The sequence below is a fragment of the Peromyscus maniculatus genome, chromosome 21 (genome assembly GCF_049852395.1).
Source record: "Peromyscus maniculatus bairdii isolate BWxNUB_F1_BW_parent chromosome 21, HU_Pman_BW_mat_3.1, whole genome shotgun sequence".
In the NCBI taxonomy this organism is placed as follows: domain Eukaryota; kingdom Metazoa; phylum Chordata; class Mammalia; order Rodentia; family Cricetidae; genus Peromyscus; species Peromyscus maniculatus.
In genome coordinates this window covers 6135498-6158016 of record NC_134872.1, presented here as the reverse complement: position 1 = coordinate 6158016, position 22519 = coordinate 6135498, and the positions used below count along the sequence as shown (strand labels likewise).

At 50.9% G+C, this 22519-nt stretch overlaps 1 protein-coding gene across 2 annotated transcripts; it reads left to right on the top strand.

Moving 5' to 3' along the window:
• Positions 1-984: 984 nt before the first annotated feature.
• Tcp11 (t-complex 11) lies at positions 985-11755 on the top strand. Of its 2 annotated transcripts, XM_006983120.4 has the most exons (10): positions 985-1164; positions 1415-1552; positions 4050-4122; positions 5878-5998; positions 7606-7826; positions 8524-8660; positions 8985-9199; positions 9286-9467; positions 10623-10786; positions 11342-11755. In XM_006983120.4, the coding sequence occupies exons 2-10, from the start codon at positions 1432-1434 to the stop codon at positions 11566-11568; spliced, it is 1461 nt and encodes a 486-aa protein (XP_006983182.2). In that variant the 5' UTR covers positions 985-1164; positions 1415-1431; the 3' UTR covers positions 11569-11755. The 2 variants fall into 2 exon arrangements, with proteins under 2 accessions (XP_006983182.2, XP_076414477.1); XM_076558362.1 differs by lacking the exons at positions 985-1164; positions 1415-1552 and adding an exon at positions 1717-1968.
• Positions 11756-22519: the final 10764 nt, after the last annotated feature.

The window sequence follows — 22519 nt, the reverse complement described above, 5'->3', positions numbered from 1 at the left end:
TATCCCAAGCTGCCTGAGAACTCATGGACTGCCTTCTAATTCTCCTGCTTCCACATCCTGACTATTGGGATTACAGGCACCTGTCGCCAGGCCTGGAGTAAGCAGTGCCGGGAAGCGAACCCAGGGCTACCAACCAAGCTACTACAGCCCTAATTCATTTATTATTATTATTATTATTATTATTATTATTATTATTATTATTATTATTATTATCTAAGCCGTGGAGGCAGTGACATGTGCCTTTAATTCCAGCACTCTGGAGGCAGGAAAATCTCTGAGTTCGAGGCCAGCCTGGTCTACAGAGCAAGTTCCAGGACAGTCAGGACTACACAGGGAAACCCTGTCTCCAAAATCAAAACCAAACCAAACCAAGAAAAAGAAAAAGAAAAAAAACTTGTAATTTCTGTGTATGGGTTTTTTTTTTTTTGCTTGCATATATATGTAAGCACACCACGTGCCTGCAGTGCCCCAGGAGGCCAGAAGAGGGCGTCGGATGCCCTGACACCGGAGTCCCAAACAGAACGCTTCGTGGGTGATGGGTCTCGAACTGTGGTCCTCTGGAAGAACACCAGTGCTTCTAACCGCCGAGCCATCACTCCAGCCCCTAACGGGGACCCTGAGGGCTGGGGACTGAGTTCGGCCAGTGGGGACCTAAGGCCCCTTCCATCCCCAGCACATGAACCCTTCACGGGGGTTCCCACCGGTGACCCCAGCACTCAGGCGGAGGCAGGAGGGTTAGACGTTCCAGGCCCGCCCCCGTCCTCCGTGCTCCGCAGGCTACCCCTGAGCCCCAGCCCCTGACCCCGGGAACTCAGGAGGGCTGACGGCGAGCGGCTCGGTCCAGCCCCGGTCCCGCCCCGGTCCCGGCCCGATCGGCGGCGGCAGGTGGTCGGCGGCCGGTGGAGGGGGCGGGCTGCGCGCGTACCGCGTTGCCGGGGCACCCGGGCGGTTTGTTTTCGAATCCCGGGCGCTCCCACTCGGGCCCGGGGCCGCGGGGTGGGGTCGGGGGTCCGGGGTTGCGTGACGGCCCAACGAGTTGGCTCAGTGGCTCCGCCCAGCTCCCCGGCCCCGCCCCCGGCCCCGCCCCCAGGTGGTTTAACCGGAGCCGCCTACCCGCCCCGCGCCGGAGAGCCAGCCAGAGTGGGCGGGCCGGCGGAGGAGGAGGTGAGGGGAGGGGAGGGGAGCACGAAACGGGGAGGGGAGGAGCAGGGGGAGAAGGGGAAGGGGAAGCGGAGGGGAGGGGGAGTGGTGAGGACGGGGTGGGGCGAAGGGCAGGGGGGCGTTGGCCCGGGAAGGCGCCTGGCGGTGGAGGGTAGGAGGGCTCGGCGGCCTCAGTTTCCTCCCTGCGCCAGCGCTGGTCCCTCTGGCCCCGACCGGCCTCCCGCATCTGTCCCCCCATCCACCCCGCACCCAGATACCAGCACCACCGAGATGCCAAACGTGAAGGACAGGGCGGCCCGGAAGGAAGCCCGAACGGCCGAGGGCGCCTCCCGTGAGCCCCACGCGGGACACCCCCGGGAGAGCGCGAGCAGCGCCCAGGGCCACCGATCACGTAGGTTCAACTGTCGCCTGGCCTCCGCCGCCCTCACCCCGGACGTGTGGCCCTTAACCCCGGGCTCGAGGAGCCGCCCGAGGCGGGGTCGGCGGGGCCCCGGACGCCCAGGCTCCCCGCGCGCGCGGGGACCGCGAGCCCGCACCGCCCCGGTTCCCGCGCGCCGGGGTTGCCATGGATCGCCCTGGACGCTCCACAGTTGGGTCTCTGTCCGTCCGGCCACGCGGGGTCGCTGCTGATCCACGGAAGGACAGGACGGCACGGGCCCCAGGGGGTCCGGGTTTGTCCGTCCCCCCCCCCCCAACCCTGGGGCGGGTGGCGCGCGCGAGGGTCAGGGTTTGGAAGCCTCATCTGGAGGCGGTGACGTCCGCAGGAGAAATAACTCCGGGCGGTGTGATCGGATTCCCGTTTTAAGAGTTCGTGTATTAGGGTTGCTCTGTTTTGCAGTTTTCTGTTTGGGGGCCGTCTGGACTTTTAAGAAGTGTGTTTCTGTCACACTTTGTCCCTCCTTGTCCTGGAGCGCGTTCGCGTTGAACTTCTGGCCGCTTTGTGGCAGTTGGCGCGTTTTAGTGTTTCCCGCAGTTTTTCTCCGACGCCTCGCCACTGTCGCTCAGCCCCGCGTTGAAGGCTTCCTTTAACCCTCACGTAGTGCTGTGAGTTAACAGTGGGTCTGCTTACGTCGTGGGCTGTGTGGTACCAGCCACCTTGGCCGGGATGATTCCCAGGGGCGGAAGAGAGGAGCAGCCGCAACACTTCACCTTGTTTTTGTAAAAGGACATTTAATTTTATGTATGCGTGTGCACATGCGTGGTCAGGGCCAGGAGAGGGCGTCAGATCCCCTGCGACTGGACGTGGAAACCGGGAAAGGCAGCCAGTGGGCTTAACCGCCCAGTCACCTCTCTAGTTTACCTTCTTATAACCCAGACAAGGACTCCGAATTTTCTGTGAAAATCCACAATCACCTTATGTTGAGATAGTTCAGATTTGTTGCAAAGTAAAATCCAGTGACTCCGCATTGTATGTTTTCTTCTTTACTGTCTGAAGGCTACAGTCGTGACTTTAAAATTCTTCTGAGAGAGAGAGCATTATCCTATGTAATCTGCTCTACAGTTATTTCTTATTTTATTTTTTGGTTTTTTGAGACAGGGTTTCTCTGTGTAGTTTTGGTGCCTGTCCTGGATCTCACTCTGTAGCCCAGGCTGGCCTTCAACTCACAGAGATCTGCCTGGCTCTGCCTCCTGAGTGCTGGGACTAAAAGCATGTGCCACTGCCACCCGGCTAGTTATTTATTCTTTACATTTTTAATCTTTTACTATAGAAAAGTTCTACTTCTCTGGGCCTGTGAGACCCCTCAGCAGTTGAGCATTCCACACAGGTCTCAGTGGATCCCAGGCACCACAGTAAAGGTGGGAAGCGAGACCCAACCCCACCAGACTGTCCTCTGGCCTTCACACATGCCTGTGCTGTGCAATAGTAACCATTTAAAAAGACACATATTTACAAAGTAGTATGGCCAGCGTCCTGAGTCCCTGTTTACCGGTCCCCTGCTTCATTTGTTACAGACCTAGGTCTGGGTGGTCCCAGAGTAGAATTTTTTTTTCTTGTCCATACTTCACAACACAAAGAATTGGCAAGTTGTGGTTTTTTTTTTTAAATTTTTTAAAATGTATTTATCTATTATGTATACAGTGTTCTGCCTACATGCCTGAAGAGGGCACCAGATCTCATTATAGATGGTTGTGAGCCACCATGTGGTCGCTGGGAATTGAACTCAGGACCTCTGGAAGAGCAGCACAGTGCTTTTAACTGCTGAGCCATCTCTCCAGCCCTGAAAGTTGTGATCTTTAACCTTAAAATCTTCTTGGAAATTTCACTAGTCAGTGAAGTCCTAAAATCGGGGAACTGCTGTTTTGGAAAACCAAATAATGTTGGCGCTCCACATGATGTCTGTTACCCGGAGGGAGAACCCTGGCTCAGTTAACAAGTGTGTGTTTGTTTTTGCAAACCATAAGTTGTTTGTTTGTAGCTTTGTGGGTTTGTTTTTGTTTTTAAATTTTCAAGACAGGCTTTCTCTGTGCAGCCCTGCCTGTCCTGAACTTGATCTGTAGACCAGGCTGGCCTCGAACTCAGAGACCCACCTACTTTGTGGGTTTTTTTTTAAACTAGTCAGCTTCACCTCACGCTTTCCTGACCTTTCACCTTCCCCATGTTGGGCTCCGAGTGTTTCTAGCACTTTCATGGGGAATACAAATGTCTGCTGTTCTCGAGTGGACTCTGACAGCCGTGAGGCCTACAGATGAGTGACCGAATAGTTTCACATTTATGTGGGTTGATCAGTGTCCACCAGAAGTTCCCTGTGTAGCCCTGGCTGTCCTGGAACTTCCTCTGTAGCCCAGGCTGGCCTCAAACTCACAGATCCACCTGCCTCTGCCTCCCGAGTGCTGGATTAAAGGCGTGCGCCACCACCGCTCGGCTTCACCGGTTCTTTCAATTACAGGCCTGACGGAGAGGGTTCATGAAACTTCCAAGCTTGATTCTCACTCGGAAGAGAAGACCTTATCTTCAAGCAGGTGTTGGCTTTTATAGTTTTCTCTGTTTGACTTCCTGACATCATTACTTAGTGCTGAGGGGTTCCGTGACTCAGTGGGCAGAGACATTTGCTGCTAAGCCCGACAGCCTGAGCTTAATTCCTGGGACCCACATGTGCCCCTCCCCAATCAATAAATAAGCAAATATCACTGTCTTAGTTATGGTTTCTACTGCTGTGAAGAGGCACCATGACCACGGGAAACTCTTATAAAGGAAAACATTTAATTGGGGCAGCTTACATTTTCAGAGGTTTATCTATTACCATCATGGTGCAACATGGTGGCGTGCGGGCAGATGTGGCTTGCCAGCCTAGCTGAGAGTCCTACATCTTTGATCTGCAGCCACCGGGAAGTGGTCTGAGTGTCACACTGAGTAAAGCTTGAGCAAAGAAGACTTAAAGCCCGAGTGACACTTCCTCCAGCAGGCCACACTCCCTTCAGGGGCCATTTTCTTTCAAACTATTACAGTTATTAAAAATAAACTCAGTGTTGTGTGATGGTACAAACACACACACACACACACACACACACACACACACACACACACCTACACACACCTGTAATCCTAGGAGGTTGGGAGGCAGATCTGTGAGTTCAAGGCTACCTGGGTCTACACAGAGAGTTGCGGCCAGTCAGGGCTACACAGGGAGACCCAACTCTAACAAGCAAAACAACCCAATTGTTGTTGCCTTGGCAAAGTGTGTTGATTGCAATAGTTCCTGCTTTGATTAATCTATTGAGGCTAATATAATGGTTTAGTGTTCACAGTCCAAAAGTATGATCCTTTTGTCCACGTAATTTAAATTCAGTTCTCTACATGTGATGTTTAGTAATTCTAACAGCATTTGTTGAAAAGATTCTCTGAGCCAGGCGGTGGTGGTGTACACCTTTAACCCAGCACTCGGGAGGCAGAAGCAGGTAGATCTCAGTGAGTTCGAGGCCAGCCTGGTCCACAGAGTGAGATCCAGGACAGCCTGAATGTTACACAGTGAAACCTTGTCTTGAAAAACCAAAAATAAATAAATACATAAAGAAAAGAAAAGAAAAAAGAAAAAAATTTCCTTTCTATATTAAATTGCATCTGTATTTTTTTAGTTTAGACAGGGTCTCATGTAGCCCAGGCTGGTCCTCCTGCCTCTGCCTCCTGAGTGTGGACATTATTTTAATTTTTTAAAGTTATAACAAAGAACAATAACAAAACGTAGCCTTCCTGACTTGATAGATAATGCTCTCAGAATAGGAATATATGAGGAAGAGGTGGGTGGGGGTAGTCTTTTTTTTTTTTTTTTTGAGATAATTGTGTGTGTGTGTGTGTGTGTGTGTGTGTGTAGCCCTGGCTGGCCTGGAACTCACAGAGATCCCCCTGCGTCTGCCTCCTGAGTGCTGGGATGCCATCACACTGGGCTGAGCCAATTTATTTTAAGCCTGACTGATCTGGAGGTGTCTCTGACATTTGAGTATTGTCAAAAAAGGAGAATATTTTCCTAGATTTTAGGAGTGAAAGAAAGTGATGAAAAACCTGCCCGATGCAGCAGCGTGTAGCCACACACGGTGAGGCCCACAGGGAAGACTCACTGTTACACTCAGGCTTGCTTCTGCTCTTGTAGTCACACCTAGCCTTCAGTGACGGCCCGCTGGGCCCGTCTGTCGCTCCTGGTGTTGTCTCTGGGGCTCAGATTCTGAGCCTGGAACAGTTTCTCATGGCGGGAGTAACCTGTGTGTTTGACCTTCTTGTAGCCTGGAAGGTAAGGGCAAGGAGACGATGCCCAGTGACTTCTGGGACCACCTGAAAGAGCAGCTGTCCTCTGTGCCCCCGGACTTCAGCTGTGCCCTTGAACTTCTGAAAGAGGTCAGGGAGGTGAGTGCACATCTTCATTGTAGCTTGGAGGTTCCAAGGCCTGTCTCGGCAGGCACCAGTGGGTGGTGGCCGCAAGTCCTAATTGCCAAGGTGACTAGACAGCCCAACCACTGAGTAACTTCAGTGGGGAAGAGGTCCTGTCAATGACTGCAGCAGGACGGGAAAAGGGGGCCATGGCTAAAGACAGAGACTTCTGAAGAACTCCGGAGCGTCCGTCGCTACAAATGTGCTGAGTGAGTTACGGCATCGAGCTGTGTTGGTGTATCCTGCCTTGAAAGTCAAAATCCGGTGAATAATGGGCTCTATTTGGGGTGAGTGATGGGTCGGTCAGAGGCACAGAGACCTGCCTTTTATCTTCGGGGATGACCAGCTTCCTTCAGAGAGCGGGGCAGTGAAGGAGGCCCTTCCTCTTGTAGGATATTTAGTGCCCTGCAGACTACAGAGGGAACTTGTTGCAACCCCAACAGAGAAACATGGGGAAGGGGGAGCGGTGGAGACGGTGTCAGCCTCTGCTTCCCAGGGCAGGGTCCCGGAAGGGCAGATTTGAAACAAAGCCGCTCTGAGTTGGTAACTTTGAAAGCTTGCCGACTGAAATAGGTAACATGAAGCAGTCTTCTCGTGTACCACATGGAGCTGGTAACTGGATTCTGCTGAGACAATTTATATTTGATTACCCTAAATAGGCATGGGTGTGTCCTCCAGCTCCACGTGTTGGGTGTCTTAAGGAGACACAGGGATAAATAAATAAGAGTCAGTTACCAGGAGCTCACGTTTGGGCATCAGAGACCCCATTACAGTTCTTCTGATCTGTCTTCTCCCTCTGAAATATTTTAAGAAATAAATAACTGCCCTTCTTAAATTAAGAGCACATTTTCTGGTTCTTTTTCAGTTAAGATTTATTTTTAGTCCCAGCACTCGGGAGGCAGAGGCAAACAGATCTCTGAGTTTGAGGCCAGCCTGGGCTACAGAACTAGTTCCAGGACAGTCAGGACTACACAGAGAAACCCTGTCTTGAAAAACCACAGATAAGGGGCTGGAGAGATGGCTCCGAGGTTAAGAGCACCAACTGCTCTTCCAGAGGACCCGGGTTCAATTTGTAGCAACCACATGGCAGCTCACAACTGTCTGTAACTCCAGTTCCAGGGGATCAACACCCTCACACAGACATACATGCAGGCAAACACTAATGTCCATAAGATAAAAATAAAGTTTTAAAAAACACAAATTGAGTATTTTTATCTTATGTGTATGGTGTTTTGCCCGCATGTGTGACTGTGCATCATGTACGTGCAGTGCCCAGGCAGGCCAGAAGAGGGCGCTAGAGCCCCCAGTCTAGAGTTATAGATGGCTGTGAGCGCCACGTGGGTGCTGAGACCTGAACGGAAGTGCTTCTAGCCCAGCTCTGTCTGTGTCCCGTGTGCTTTGTGTGGTCCTTGGCTTTATTAAACTCTATCTCACTCTGACCCATTTATCACAAGCTAAGATAATACTCAGTGGAGCATGTCTGCAGCAACTTCCTGATCCTGAAAAGACAGGCTGGTGTGTGTGAAGGCGTGAACATGGGGGAATGTGGGACTCAGCAGTGTCTCTTCTGACCTGCCTGGCAGATTCTGTTGTCGCTGTTGTTACCACGCCAGAACCGCTTAAGAAGTGAGATCGAAGAGGCCTTGGACATGGACTTCCTCCATCAGCAAGCTGAGCGTGGGGACTTGGATGTCACCTACCTCTCTAAGTACATTCTCAACATGATGGTCTTGTTGTGCGCACCAGTGCGAGACGAAGCCGTGCAGAAACTGGAGAGCATCACGGATCCTGTCCGGCTGCTGAGGTGGGACACTTGTGGGTAGTCACCTAACCTGCTCCAGGGCCTGGGCTGGGAAGGGCTGGCCGACTCCAGGACAGCCGTTGTCTTACTCTCTTTCTGCTGGAGGCAACTTGACGCCCGGCTCCTCTCTGGCCTGTTGGTTTTCACATTTCCAAAGTGGACCTTTGGGTCATCCTTAGCTTGACAGGACCTTTGTGTAAGACACTGCGGTAGACGGAATTCCAAGGCGTGACAGACATCCTGTCCTAACTTTTCTCTGGTCTCAGTTCACACACTGTAAGGGACACGGCATGTCCTCTCCTGATGTACGGTATGGCTGTGTGGCATTTAGGAGGTGTGTTCAGGGAGTTAAAATTCAAAAGCCACCCCCACCCCTGGCCTGAGTGGAGAGGAGAAGGCTGCCTTCTGGGCCGAGCTGGTGTGCTGCTTCTCCAGGGCACCCTGGAGCCCTTGCGGGACTTGAACTCACAGACTTCTCTCTTGAGACCTTGCTGCGCTCCACCCAGCTCAGCAGAGAGAGGACATGGTGAAAGCGACTTGGCTCACCATGGGCCTCGGTCTCGGCTGCTTGTCCTTCCGTGGATGGAGGACAGAGCTACCGCTAAGCTCCTTCCAGGCGCTGGAGCGCGGGCCTCAGTCACCCTGCTGGCTGCCCTCCGCTTGGGTCCTCTAGTAGCATGGTTCCTCTCTCCTGCGCTAGGGGCATCTTCCAAGTGCTGGGGCAGATGAAAATGGACATGGTGAACTACACGATCCAGAGCCTCCAGCCGCCGCTGCAGGAACACTCGATCCAGTTTGAGCGGGCTGAGTTCCAGGAGCGCCTCAACAAGGAGCCCAGTATGTATGACGTGAGGACGGGCGGGCCACAGCTTGCACCTGACGCTCTTCACACAGTGAGTGGGAGGGAGAAGAAGGCAGATTAACCAGGAGCATACACTTTTTACATTTTAATTTAGTGATTATTTTAGTGTTTTGAGATAAGGTCTCACTCTTTAGCCTTGGCTATTCTGAAACTCATTATGTAGCTCAGGCTGGCCCCAAACTCATGGCAGGGCTCCCACCTCAGCTCCACCACGCTCCACAGGAACAGTAGTAGCTGCAGAGAACTGTGGCGCGAAGCTGCAGCGGTAAAGATGCTTATACACTCCTCCTCCATTGCAGACCTCCTCGATCACACCACCAAGTGGCTGACCCAGGCGGCTGCGGACCTCACCAGGCCTTCTGTAAGTTGCGCTGACACACGGGACTCCTCCAGCTCGCCTGGCTCCTCTTCCAGGGACGCGGCTGCCCCGGAACCTCTCAGTTCTACAATGGTGCTGTCCCAGGGCTTCCTGAACCTCCTCATCTGGGACCCTGAGAATGAAGAGTTTCCCGAGGTGGGAATGGGGGCATTGCCTTGTTTTGGGGTTTGAGCTCGGGCCGGATCCCCCTGATGTGCCCCCCACCCCCACCCCCTCCTCAGACCCTGCTGATGGACAGAGCCCGGCTGCAGGAGCTGGAGCTGCAGCAGAAACAGCTGACCATCCTTGCCTCCGTCATGCTGGTGGCCAGTAGCTTCTCTGGCAGTGTTCTGTTTGGCTCACCTCAGTTTGTGGACAAACTGAAACGCATAACCAAGTCCCTGGTAGAGGAATTTAACTCCAGGTGAGCTGCAGACATCTTTTTTTAAGGACTAGGAGGAAGGAGCTGGGGAACTGACTCAGGTGGTAAGGTGAGGTGCTTTGCTGGGCAAGCATGAGGACCTGGCTGTATCCCCAACAGACCCAGAGAAAGCCAGGCATGAGCTGGCGGTGGTGGCGCACACCTTTAATCCCAGCACTCAGGAGACAGAGATCTCTGTGAGTTCCAGGCCAGCCAGGGCTACACAGAGAAACCCTGTCTCTAAAAGGACAAACAGGAAGAAGCCAGACGGAGCAGATGTCTGTAACTCCAGCTCGTGAGGGGGTGGTTCAGGGTCAGCCAGCCTAGTCCACTGGTGAGCTGACTGGGTTCAGTGAGAAAGAAGGTAGGGAGCCACTGAGGAAGAAGCCTGCTGCCAGCCTTAGCCTGTGGTACCGGCATGTGGGCGGGGCGGGCACAGACAGAGGAGCAGGTGGTACAAGCGTCTCGGATACTGGCAGTGCATGAGCTCTTCACCACAAACACGGAGAGAGGCCCTCTAGAACCAGCCACAGTGTTGGTTTATTTCTGTAATGATACTGGGGCTTGTGGGGGCAGGAGAGAACTTTCCAGAAAGGGTGTTGTGAGACCTTGAGCTGCTACCAGGCCCATCTCTCACTGGGCGGGCCTGAACATGTGCTGAGCTGTAGTCGATGATGACTGAGGAGATGGAAGAGCCAGATTTGGGCTGGGGATGTAGTTGAGGGTTTCAGCACTTGTTTGGTATGTTCAAGACCCCAGGCTTGATCCTCAGCTCCCCAAAGAAAACAAACAGCAGGCCAGGCTTGTGCTTGGGGGTAGGGGCCGGACATGACCAGGGGCGATGCTTGGGAAGGGTCTCTGTCCTTACAAAGTGCATTGGCCACAGACACCTGCATCCTGGGGAGAGCCAAGCTGTTCTTCGGTCTTGAGAGTGTTTTTACGGTTCAGGACACAGCACCATTTACAGAGGTCGCTGGTGTTCAGAGGGAATCACGAGGACGTGGAGCCTATCTGTCGGGCTTTGGTGCTGGGCAGCTGGGATGGGGGACAGGAGTTCCCCAAGTCCCTAACCTCTTAACTTCTGCCTGAGGCTTTGTGGTGTCTGTGCCTCTGCCAAGGCCACCTGCTAGGTGCAAGCTCACCTCTGTTGTGGTCTAGGCCGGAGGAGACCATGCAGACCGTGAGTGAGCAGGTGACCCAGGAAATCCACCAGGGTCTCAAGAGCATGGGCCTCGCCCCTCTGACCAGTGACAACACAGCGTCTCTCATAGCACAGTTCCAGAACATTGCCAAGAAGGAGAACTGTGTCCGCAACGTCATTGGTGAGTGTGCCACCTGTGGGCAGTGTGGATGCTGGAGGGAGGGGCCCCAGCCATGGGTGTGGGCGAGTTTCCAGGTTCCAGTCAAAGATGAGACGGTCCTGAGGAGGTCTGCACACAGAAATCCTGTCCACCCAACCCAGTTAAGTCACTCAGGAGTCTCACCGTGTGACATCCACACCCACCCACCAGCAAGAAGCCAGCTGGCTTGGTTTAGAGACATTTCTCTGCAGTACAGACCCCAGCCCCATTTGGAGGAATCAGTTGAAGATGTCTTCTCTAATGTCAAATCCTAGGCCTAACCCTGCAGCCCAGGTCGGCCTGGACACAATATGGACCCTAGGCTGGCCTTACTCGTGGTATTCCCCCTGCCTCTGCCGCCGGGTTCTGGGATTACAAGTGTGAGCCACACCCTGATACCCAGCGGTCTTGAGTACTTGGGCTCAGTGACACCCGGTCCCCGTGAGAAGCTCCTCTGGAGCATGTGACTCAGAGGGCCGTCGAGCGGCCGGACCCCAGGTGCTCAGGGGTTCCGTTGCCTTTTCCTTCTGCTCACAGACCAGCGGATCCACTTGTTCCTCAAATGCTGCTTCGTTCTCGGTGTGCAGCGCTCGCTGTTGGACCTTCCTGGAGGCCTCGCTCTCGTCGAAGCCGAGCTGGCGGAACTGGGCCAGAACTTTGTTACCCTGACACATCACAACCAGCAGGTGTTTGGCCCTTACTACACTGAGATCTTAAAACCCATCATCTCCCCAGGCCAGAAATCGAAAGTGGAGTCTGTCTGAGCATGGGCTCAGAGCCCTGGCACCTTGGACCCAGGGGGAAGGCCCACCTCCTGGCGTGACATCACCAGTGGCCAGCAGAGCAGTGAGTCCCCTCCGCACCCCCACAGCCATCACAGCTGGCTGTAGGGATCAAGTATGTAAACACCAGCTGGCCCAAATCCGCTCCCTAATAAACTATGAACTGCAAGCAGCCTGCCGTTCTTCCTGTGACTCGGCAGAGGCCATGCCCCGTGACTCAGCAGCACCAGCCGCTCTCAGGCGGTGTGCCCTGTGGTGTCACAGATGTCTGGGTGCTCCCCTCAGGAGGCTCTGAGGAGAAGCGCTCTCCGGAGCCTTCACGTTGCCCAGCCAGCCAGGAGAGGACGCGGAAAGCCAATTAAGTCAGAACTAGAGTCCCCTCGAGGTTCCAAGAGCCCCCCAGGAGGTCGGGACAGCAGGAGCCCCGGCCCCATCCAGAGCAGCCGCTGCAGGAAAATGATGCTGGCCGCAAGCAGCCCCCCCAGTCAGCGGGCCCCGGTGTTCTCAGCTCTCACTCCCTCGGGTTATCTAGAGTTCAGGTAGAGTCTGCCTGGTCCCACCCCTGGTCCAGGCTTCTGTGGCCTCAGCCCTAAGTTCAGAGCGCCCACTCCTCGTGACAGAGGCAAGGCGTGCGTTCAGATGGGAGCAGACTCCATCTCTCCCTGCTCTGCCAGTGTGGGTGGTTGTGGTGTGAGTGCCCCCCAACACCACGTGGGACTGTGGGAAAGACCCGGGTCACACTCACTGGTGGCAACTGGCTCCCATGAGAAAGCGTCCCGTTCAGATCTGGTCCTTTTGTAACAGACAATGTGGGGATTGACTTGTGTGTGTCCTCAAGACAACATAAAGAAAAATGACCCCTTTGAGAAGCCGGGAAAGCTGACAACACAATGCAGACACAACACAAGCTGGTGTCTGAGTTCTGCTGGCCTGGGATGGGCCTCTTTTTATTTATTTATTTATTTATTTTTGGTCTTTCAAGACAGGGTTTCTCTGTGTAGTTTTGGTGCCTGTCCTGGATCTCGCTCTATAGACCAGGCTGGCCTTGAACTCACAGAGATCCACCTGGCTCTGCCTCCCGAGTGCTGGGATTAAAGGCATGCGCCACCACCGCCCGGCTGGGATGTGCTTCTAACTGGCAGCCTTTTTAGATAGGTCACAGTGTGGTCAACAAAGTGTCCAGGCATAGATCACTCAAAGTCCTGTCTTGTAACTGTATCACCTCACTTGGGGCGGCTCAGGAAAAGATATGTGCAAATAGATAGGATTGGGTGCTTAGAGCTCTGAGTGCAGTTACTTGGTTCAGTTTCCAGAAGTCCACATCTGGGAAGTGCTGGGGGCTCTGTGAACACTGCCTGGGCAGTGGGTTCAGGCGCTGGGCTGATGAGAGCCTTGCTTTATGTCATAATTAAAGTCTGGAGTAACCAACACAGTAGACGTTTTGAAATGTTTTTCTTGTTCTTCTATGTGGAGGAGACAGGAACCCTATTTTATATTTACATTTATAATTGAGTCTTGCCCATGGGTTTGTGCTGAGGAATAATCCTCTTGTACACTGTAAAGGTCTGTCACTCCAACTGGTTTAATAAAATGCTGATTGGTCAGTAGTCAGGCAGGAAGTATAGGCAGGGTGACCAAACAAAGGATGATGGGAAGGAGAAGGAGGACAGAGTCAGGAGTCGCCAGCCAGGTGCAGAGAGGGAGCAGGAGAAGAGCCTGCCATGCTAATAAAGGTGGCACTATGTGACAGAGCGTAACTAAGGAATATGGGTTAATTAAAATGTAAGAGTTAGCTAGTAACAAGCCTGAGCTATCAACCAAGAATTTATAATTCATATTCAGCCTCTGAGTCAGTTATTTGGGACCGGACAGTCGGGACAGGAAAAGCACCATTTACAGGTTTGAGGACGTTGATGTTGTTTCAAGACAGGATCTCACTATGTAGTCCTGGCTGTCTTGAAACTTACTTGGTAGACCAGGCTGGTCTTGAACTCATAGAGATCTGCCTGCCTCTGCCTCCCCAGTGCTGGGATTAAAGGTGTGTGTTATGTCCCTATGCCTGGCTTGAGGACATTTTTAATTTTTTTGGTTATATTTTAAGTTGTAATAAATACGAAGTTTTCCATTAGTGATTATAATTTCATTCTTAATGTCATACAAGTATCATGACCTCCCATCCAGTGCCATCACCATAGAAGGAAATACCATTGACCAGTCATCTCTATCAGCTCCCTTTAACCCGGGTAACTATCACTCTGGTGTGTGTGTGCATCCTGCAGTGCCCACAGCGGCCAGAAGAAGGCAGTGGCCCTGTAGAAGTGGGAGTTACCGGTGGTTGTGAGCTGCCACGTAGTTGCCGGGAACTGAACTTGGATCCTCTGCAAGAGCAGTAACTGCTCTTAACTACTGAGCCGCTGCTCCAGACCCCATAGAAATATTTTATGTAAATAGTGTTTATATATAGAAACATGGCACGTAGTTGTTTGGTTGACTTCTTTCACGGAGGGTTTATGTTCTTAAGTTGAAGTCAGTCGTGTCCTGGCTGGCTTTGAACTTGTGGTCTCGCCTCAGGCTCCAGAGTGCCCGACTCTGCCCAGCACGTGTGCATCGTGTTTCCTATATGACAGCCCGTTGTCCGTCCTTCCTTACAGCTGGATCATGACACCCCCATGTGGCAGCGCCACCTTCTGCCTTGCCGTCCACCAGCTGGCGGCCTGTGTGGTCTTTGGTAAAGTCTCTGTGGACGGAGCGCCGTGAATGTTGTGCATCTCACTCTACTTCTTCACCTGATTTCAGTGGCCTCAAACTGACAGCCAGGACAGCTGCTGTCACGTGGCAAGGCCATGATTTGGTCTTTGTTTTTATGGGGTTTTGTTGTTGTTGTTGTTTGTTTGTTTGTTTTGGTTATTATTTTGAAGACAGGGTTTCTCTGTACATAGCCCTGGCTGTCCTGGAACTTGCTCTGTAGACCAGGCTGGCCTCAAACTCAGGGATCTGCCTGTCTGTGACTCCCCAGTGCTGGGATTTGAAGGCGTTCCCCACCATCACCCGGCTCCACGTTTAACTCCTAAAGGATGTAAAGTTTGTATTGTCTGAGGACCGGATGCTGTGGAGCAGGGTTATTCTCCTATGTGGATACAACGTTCTCAGCGCTTCTGCTGGAGCCGCTGTCGGGTTCCCCGCTGTCGGGTTCCCAGCTGTCGGTACCTGGTCAAAAGGGAACTCCCCGGTGGGTGCTGTACTGTAGCTGTTGCCCTAGCTCTTTGGAAGACTGAGGCAGGAGAATCACTTAAGGCCAAGGACAGCTTGGGCAATGTATTAAGACCCCATCTCAAAAGAAAATACTGTATAGGTGTTCATTTTTGGCGTTTCTAGTCCATTGGTCTATATGTCTATCCTTAAGCCAGTAAACTCATGTTTTAATTACTATAGTTTTGTAATTAACTTTTGAAATTGGGAGGTATGAGTCTTCAGTTTAGCCTGTTTTCAGGATTGATTATTATTATTATTTTTCAAGACATCAGGGTTTATTATTGTGGCTACCTCCTGCATTTGGATACAATTTTTAGTTTTAGCCTGTCCATTTCTGCTACAGGGAGTTGGGAAATTAAAAATTTTATGTACATGAACGTTTTACCTGTATGTATGTACATGGATGTTTTACCTGTATGTATGTATGTGGAAGTTTTACCTGTATGTATGTATATGGACGTTTTACCTGTATGTATGTACATGGATGTTTTACCTGTATGTATGTATGTATGTATGTACACCACGTGTGTGTGCAGTGTTGGAGGAGGTGGGAAGAGGACCTCAGATCCCTTGGAACTGGGGTCATTGACAGTTGGGAGCCACCATGTTGGTGCTGGGGATTGAACCCAGGTCCTCTACAGGAACAGCTGGTGCTCTTAACCTCGGAGCCGTCTCTCCAGCCCTGGAGGTTTGGATTCCTGAATGCACTGAGTCTGTCTGGGGAATAATCCATCTCAGCACTATGGTGTCTGCCCATCCATGAACACGAGAGTACCTCTGCTTTTTCCAGGCATGTTGGGGACTGAACCTGGGTTTTGTACAGGGCAGTCAGGCACGCTCCTACTGAGCTCCGCCCCATCCCCCGAGCCTGTATGTTCATTCCGGTGTTTTTTTTCAGTTATGTTTTTACTGTTTTTGAAGTATGGATGTTGCGTGTCCTCGGCTCTGGTTGTCCCACAGTGTTTCTCCCATAAGTGGAGATTTGTTACTTCTGCTCCGTGGGTGACCTGTAGGGACAGACCTGTTTCCTGTGGCTTTGCTGGATCAGTAACACCTTCACGCATGCATGGGAATTCTTTGATACTTTTCTCTTCTTTTTTTAAGTTTATGGAGTTTATTTATGTATGAGTGCTGTATGCTTGCATGCCAGAAGAGGGCACCAGATCTCATTACAGATGGTTGTGAGCCACCATGTGGGTGCTGGGAATTGAACTCAGGACCTCTGGAAGAGCAGTAAGTGCTCTTAACCCCTGAGCCATCTCTCCAGCCCCTCTTTGATATTTTTCTTCACGGGTTCATGTGGACATCTGGAATAAAAAGTTTATGTTTTCCTTTCCAGTTTTACTCTGTTTCCTTGCCTAGTTGGTCTGGTTAGGACTCGTAGTCCAGTGCTGAGAAGTGCTGGGACCCAGGCATCCTTTGCTTATTCCTAATGGGGGCTTTTAGGGTTTTTTGCTATTGAGTTTGAGTGCTGGCTAGTTTTACATAACTTGTCACAGTTAGTCATTGGGAAGAGGGAACCTCAGGTGAGATAATGCCTCCACCAGACTGGCCTGTGGGCATTTTCTCTTCTCTTCTCTTTTTCTTTCTTCTTCTTCTTCTTCTTCTTCTTCTTCTTCTTCTTCTTCTTCTTCTTCTTCTTCTTCTTCTTCTTCTTCTTCTTCTTTCTTCTTCTTCTTCTTCTTCTTCTTCTTCTTCTTCTTCTTCTCTCTCTCCTCTCTCTCTCTTCCCTCTCCCTCCCTCCCTTTCTCTCTCTCTCTTTTTTTTTTTCAAGACAGGGTTTCTCTGTGTCGCTCTGGCCATCCTGGAACTCACTCTGTAGACCAGGCTGGCCTCGAACTCACAGAGATCCGCTTGCTTCTGCCTCCTGAGTGCTGGGATTAAAGGCGTGTGCCACCGCTGCCCAGCTAGTGGGGCATTTTCTTGATTGATGATTGGTGTGGTATGCCTGGCTTTGGTCACTGGTCTGTTACATGTGCCTGTGAACTGTGCATAGTATATGAAGCTCTCCCTTCGAGGGCTGCAGCCAGTTCGTTTCTGTTACTGGTTATCAGGATTTGAATGATGTTCTCAAAGGCCTTGGTGCCCGCTCATGGTACTGCTGAGAGGTCATAGGTCATCAGGGGCATGCCTTGGAGGGCCATGGGTGGCTCGGTTCTTTGTGTGTGAGCGGCTCGCCCCACCTCACTGTGGGAGACGGTTTGAGGCGTGTTGGCTGAGTTGCTGGCTATCCCTCTTTTCTCCTCAGTTTTGCTGCAGGTTTTGACCGCTGTGTTGAACTTTCTGGAAGATGGCTGTGTGTGTGTGGCTTTAAAATTTCTCGATTTTGGTTTCACTGTCCTCTGACACCTTGCTTTGGGCTTGTGTGTACATCAAGACTCCTCTGTCCCAGTGTGCAGGTAATGCTACAATCCACTCTCCAGCAGCTGCTACTACCCCGCCCCCCGGCTCCCCCCTGGGCTCCCCCACCCCCACTCCCCCCCACCCCCCAGATCCCCCACTCCTGGCCAGTTTTCAGTTCTCTGGAGACTTCTCTTTGCCCTGGCTCATTACCCACTTTATAGGCTGTCCTGACATTTTGAGAGAGAGATTCCCCTGTCAGGCTGAACACATTCTACACAATTTAAAATCTTCTAAATTTGTGAAGGCTTGTTTTGCGGCCCCAGAATCCATTCTCTTTTGGTATGTGGCTCATGGGACACTCAGGACAGGATGCATATTCTGCCCCTGTTGGTTGGAGTGTTGGCTTAGGACAGAGAAAGCGTGGTAATTGGTAGTCCATTAGTTTGCAATACCTTGCTTACACCCTACTTTGATCTGTGACTGATAAAGGGATGTGGAAGTCTCTAGCTATATAATTGTCCTCTAATATTGACAAGAGACTCCAGGGACCCCTTGCAAATAACAAAACCCACAAGTTTGCACAAGCTCACATGTGAAATGGATAGGAACTACATACAACCTACATACATCCTTCTGTGTGCTTTGAACAGTTGTTACATACAGTAACCTTTGGTAAATGTTATGTAAATAATTGTACTGCATTTCCTAGGGAATGGCAAAAGTCTGTGTGTTTAGTATAATTTAATAAGGGTTGTACAGGGCTCAGATGTTGAGAGCACTGTGCTCTTCCAGAGGACCGAGTTTGATTCCCAGCACCCTTACAGTGCTCAAAACCCTTTTTAAACTCCAGTTTCAGGGGATCTGACCTCCTCATCTGTCCTCTGCAGATACCAGGCATGCACATGGTTCACAGACACACATGCAGGCAAAATGCCCATACACGTAGATAAACAAATTAAAAAAATTATTTTCAGGGGCTGGAGAGACAGCTCAACAGTTAAAGGTGCTTGATGCTCTTCCAGAGGACCTGGGTCTGGCTCCCAGTACCCGTGTTTGGGGGCTTACAACCATCTGTAACTCCGGACCCAATGCCTTCTACACACACACACACACTCACTCTCTCTCTCTCTCTCTCTCTCTCTCTCTCTCTCTCTCTCTCCCCCCCCCCCATCCACATGTACAGGAATCAAAATTCAATTCACAGTTGTGGGAGCCCACAGCAGATAAGAAGGGAGGGTTCTTTCTCACTGTGTTATTTTGTATTATTTGCTGTAAATACACAGACCAGGTGAAACAACAGAAGTTTATTTCTCACTTTCTGGAGGCAGGGAAAGCACGGGCGGAGGCTGGGAAGAGCCTGTGGGGAGGGCTCTTTTCCAGGTCATAGTTGGCCACCTTCTCTTGTCTCGGGGAACTCTCCCCTTGGTGGGGGAGTTGCATGTTTGCGCACATAGGGTGGGAAGGAAAGATGGAGAGAGGCCGTGGTCCAGAGCCATCTTCTGTAAAGCACAAAACCCAGGGATGCGGACTTTGAGTGTCTCCTAAAAATCCCACCTTACCATAGCTGCCTCATGAAAACGGCACGGGGATCATGTCGGAGGGCTGGATGTCAGCGCAGTCTGGGTGGGGTTCAGTCCTGGGCATTCATGGACGCTTTGTATTTTTTCTTCAGTCAGGTTTTATTCCATATGGGTCAGGGTTACACTGGGTGGTTCATACACATTTAATGTCCTTATAATCTTCATGTTGTGACCTTTTGTCATTTTGTAATGTGATTCTGTCTTGTAATTGGTTCTGAAGTCTACCTTAGGAGCTACTTCCTTTATATGAATATTTTATCTACCTTTAGGGTGTTTGTTTTTCGAGACATGGTTTCTTTGTGTAATCTTGGCTGTCCTAGAACTTGCTTTGTAGACCAGACTGGCCTTAAACTCAGAGATCCGCCTGCCTCTGCCTCCTGAGTGCTGGGATTAAAGACATGCACCACCACAGGACAGCGACCTTTAGGATTATTTATCGTGTAGGTATATGTGTAGGCGCACACGTGGTTTCTTGTGAAGAAAGGTCAAAGGACAACTTGTAACAGTCCATTCTCTCCTGGCATTTGGGTTCCAGGGATTGAACCCAGATTGTCAGTCTTGGCGGCAAGAACTTTTATCCCCTGACCCTCCTTAAGTAGCCCCCTCTTTTTACTTTGCCTCAAATGCTACTTGATATGAGTTCCTTGGGGACATATGGTAGATCCTATGCCCATCCTAACCTAACCCAGGCCTTGTGCATGCACTCAGGCAAGGGCCTTTCTATCCAAATGCACTCCTAGCCTTGGCTCACAGTATCTTTGAAAAGGTTGTTTGTTTAATGTAGTGTTTGCCTCACTTAAGTGTGCCATTGTGTATGCAGTGCCCAAGGACTCCAGAAGAGGGTGTTGGATCCCCAAGAGCTGGAGTTTTGTTGGCTGTGAGCTGCCCTATGGGTGCTGGGAACTGAACCTGAGGTTCTGCAAGAACAGCCAGTGTTCTTAACCATTGAGCCATCTCTCCAGCCTCTCTGGATCATATTTTAAAATCTGCTCCACTGATCCTGTAATCCCCTTCTTAGCTGTTTCAAAACAGTGTCAGTATATTGTTGTGTGTATTTTGAATTTAAGACTTCCTCAAGCTGGTCTCAAACTTGATGTGTAGTCTTGAATGGCCTTAAATTCCTGACCCTTGTGTGGGGATTACAGGTGTGTGCTACCACATCTGGCTCATCAGTCTTCTAATTGGTATTTGAAAACAATTTACATTTAATATTATTATGGTTGGATATGAAGCATTTCCCAAAAGGTTCTTGTGTCGAAGGCTTGGACCACAGTTTGGGGATTTGATCAAGTTATCTGGAGGTTGACTAAATCATGAGGGGTATGACCTAACCACTGATTACCCCACAGAGTGGTTCATGATTTGATGGTTTTGCTGGGAGGGATTGGGATTTCTGCAGGTGAGGCCTGTGGCTGTAGGAAGCAGGCAACTGGACCAGACCTTCTCCTTGGCCCTTTCCTGGCCCCACAAAGCAAGCAGCCCTGCTGAAGCACAAACTTTCACCTGCTCAGTTCCCCCCAGGCCCAGGAGCAGTGGAGCCCACAGCCAGCACAGCAGGATTTCTTTGTCAGAACACAGATGCTAGGCAGGAAAGTGACCATTAGGGAGGAGGTCTGCTGTTGTTTTTCTAGTGATTGGATTTTCCTTTTTCCCCCTTGCCTCTCAGAGTTATCTGACTTTTGAGATGGGGTCTTGGTGTTGCACAGGCTAGCCTTGAATTTGTGATCCAAGTGCCGGATTACAAGCACTCACTGCCACACTCTGCACTCACCACATTGTTAAACACTCTGATTTTATTCATAGGGTCTTTCCGTAGCTTTTTAAAAAAGTAGTTTTGAATTTGTATATAACTTGTCACAGTCATCTTCTACCAGTTCAAGTAGCAGAAACTTTGCCTCCCAGTATTCCCTGCTCTGTGTCTGCATCACTTCCTCCTTGGTGAGACGGCGGAGGTGCTTGGCACTAATCCTGGCGGCCTGAGGTCAATTTCTGGTGACAAAGTTCCTGTTTCTTTTCACCCCCAAATGCCCTTATTCTTGTTCATTCCTGAAGAATACTGACGTCTTAAACGAGGTAGGATTGTTGAGGAATATTTGTTTAACTTTGCAAAGGTGTGTTGCATTTGTTTAACAATGTAAAGATGTGTTGCTGTTTTACCCCTGCCTCCTAAGGCACCTGACCGGTCTAATAAAAAGCTGAACGGCCAGTAGTGAGGGAGGAGGTGTAGGTGGGACTTCTGGGCAGGGAGGGTAAGGAGGAGGAGGAGGAGGAATTTAGGCTGGGGACGAAAGAAAAAGAGACGCCAGGGGCCAGACAGACAGACAGACACGGAGGAAGCAGCAAAGTAGGACTTGCAGCATGAAGGAAAGGTAAAAAGCCCCAGGTAACATGTAGTTAACCAGAAACAGTTAAGTTAAAAGAGCTAGTGGGACAAGCCTAAGCTAAGGCTGGGCATTCTAAGTCTCTGTGTCTTTATTTGGAAGCTGGTTGGCTAACTGCACAGGATTCTGGTTTGTCCACTCCTCCCATCCAGTCTTCTTTTGAGGTGTAGGGCCTTACTCTACTCCAGAAACATACTGGAACTCACGACACAACCCAGAGTAACCTCAGCTCACCCACAGCAACCTCCTGCCTCAGCTTGGGGACACATGTGCCACCGTGTGCAGCTGTGTGGACTGAAGACACGTCCCATGTCATTCAAACTGCTTTTCTTGTGGCGGCAGTCCACACCTTCAATCCCAGCACTGGGAGGCAGAGGCAGGCAGACCTCTGAGTCTGAGGCCAGCCTGGGCTACAGAGCGAGTTCCAGGACAGAGAAACCCTGTCTCAAACACCCCCTCCCCCAAAATGATCTTTCCTTCAGAAATCTGACTGTGCCGTACTAGTTAGTATCTTGGCAAGGATTTTTGTGGGCTTATCCGTTTCCAGGTTTGCTCAGCTATCTGCAGGCTTCTGTCTCTTGCCAAAATTGGGATTAAGGCATTTATTTATTAAGCAGTAATTTTCCTTTTTGAAACAGTCCACCAGGTAGTCTGGCTGGCCCACTCATGACCATCCTGCCCTCGCCTCCTGAAAGCCGGGGCTGTAGGCTTGAGGCACCACACAGGACTGATAAGGGTTTTCCTTCTGGAATTTGGACTTGTTAAAATTATTGAAAGCTGTTTGGCTGCTGCTGTTTGCCACTGCCCTGCTGGCAAAGGGATGGCATGGCTTCCTTGCAGACATGTTGGGCAGAAATCCAGATCCCTCAGAAGTCCTTTGGCCTCAGCCAACACCTGAGGTGTGTGCTCCCCACTGCTGGGCGGGAGCACTCCCCCAGTCCTCAGGAAGAGCCTGATGCTGCTGGGGCATCGCACAGGCTCGAGTGGACAGCCAGGCTCCCCTCTGGCAACTGGCTAAAGCAGAGCACAGGCTAGCACTGTCTTCCTTTTGAGGCTGCCTCTCCCCTGGTGCTCATCTAGAAGGCTTTTGCTTGCCTTTTTTCCTGTCCAGTGGGTGTCTCCATTGTTAATTTATCCCTGGTTTAAATTGTACTAGAAAAGGCAAGCAGATGTTCCCTGTTACTTGTGACAACTATTATCAAGCCATCCTTTGTTTCATGTGGTACAAACATTAATTCCAGTTGTTCCTTTTTATGAATGGTTGTGCTCTGCTATACAGAGATGTTTGGCTTTATATACAGCTGAGCACGTGAAAATGAATCCAGAGTTTTACAGCATGCTTGAAAGGGCTTTTCACAGCAAGACCCTGCGGCAGAG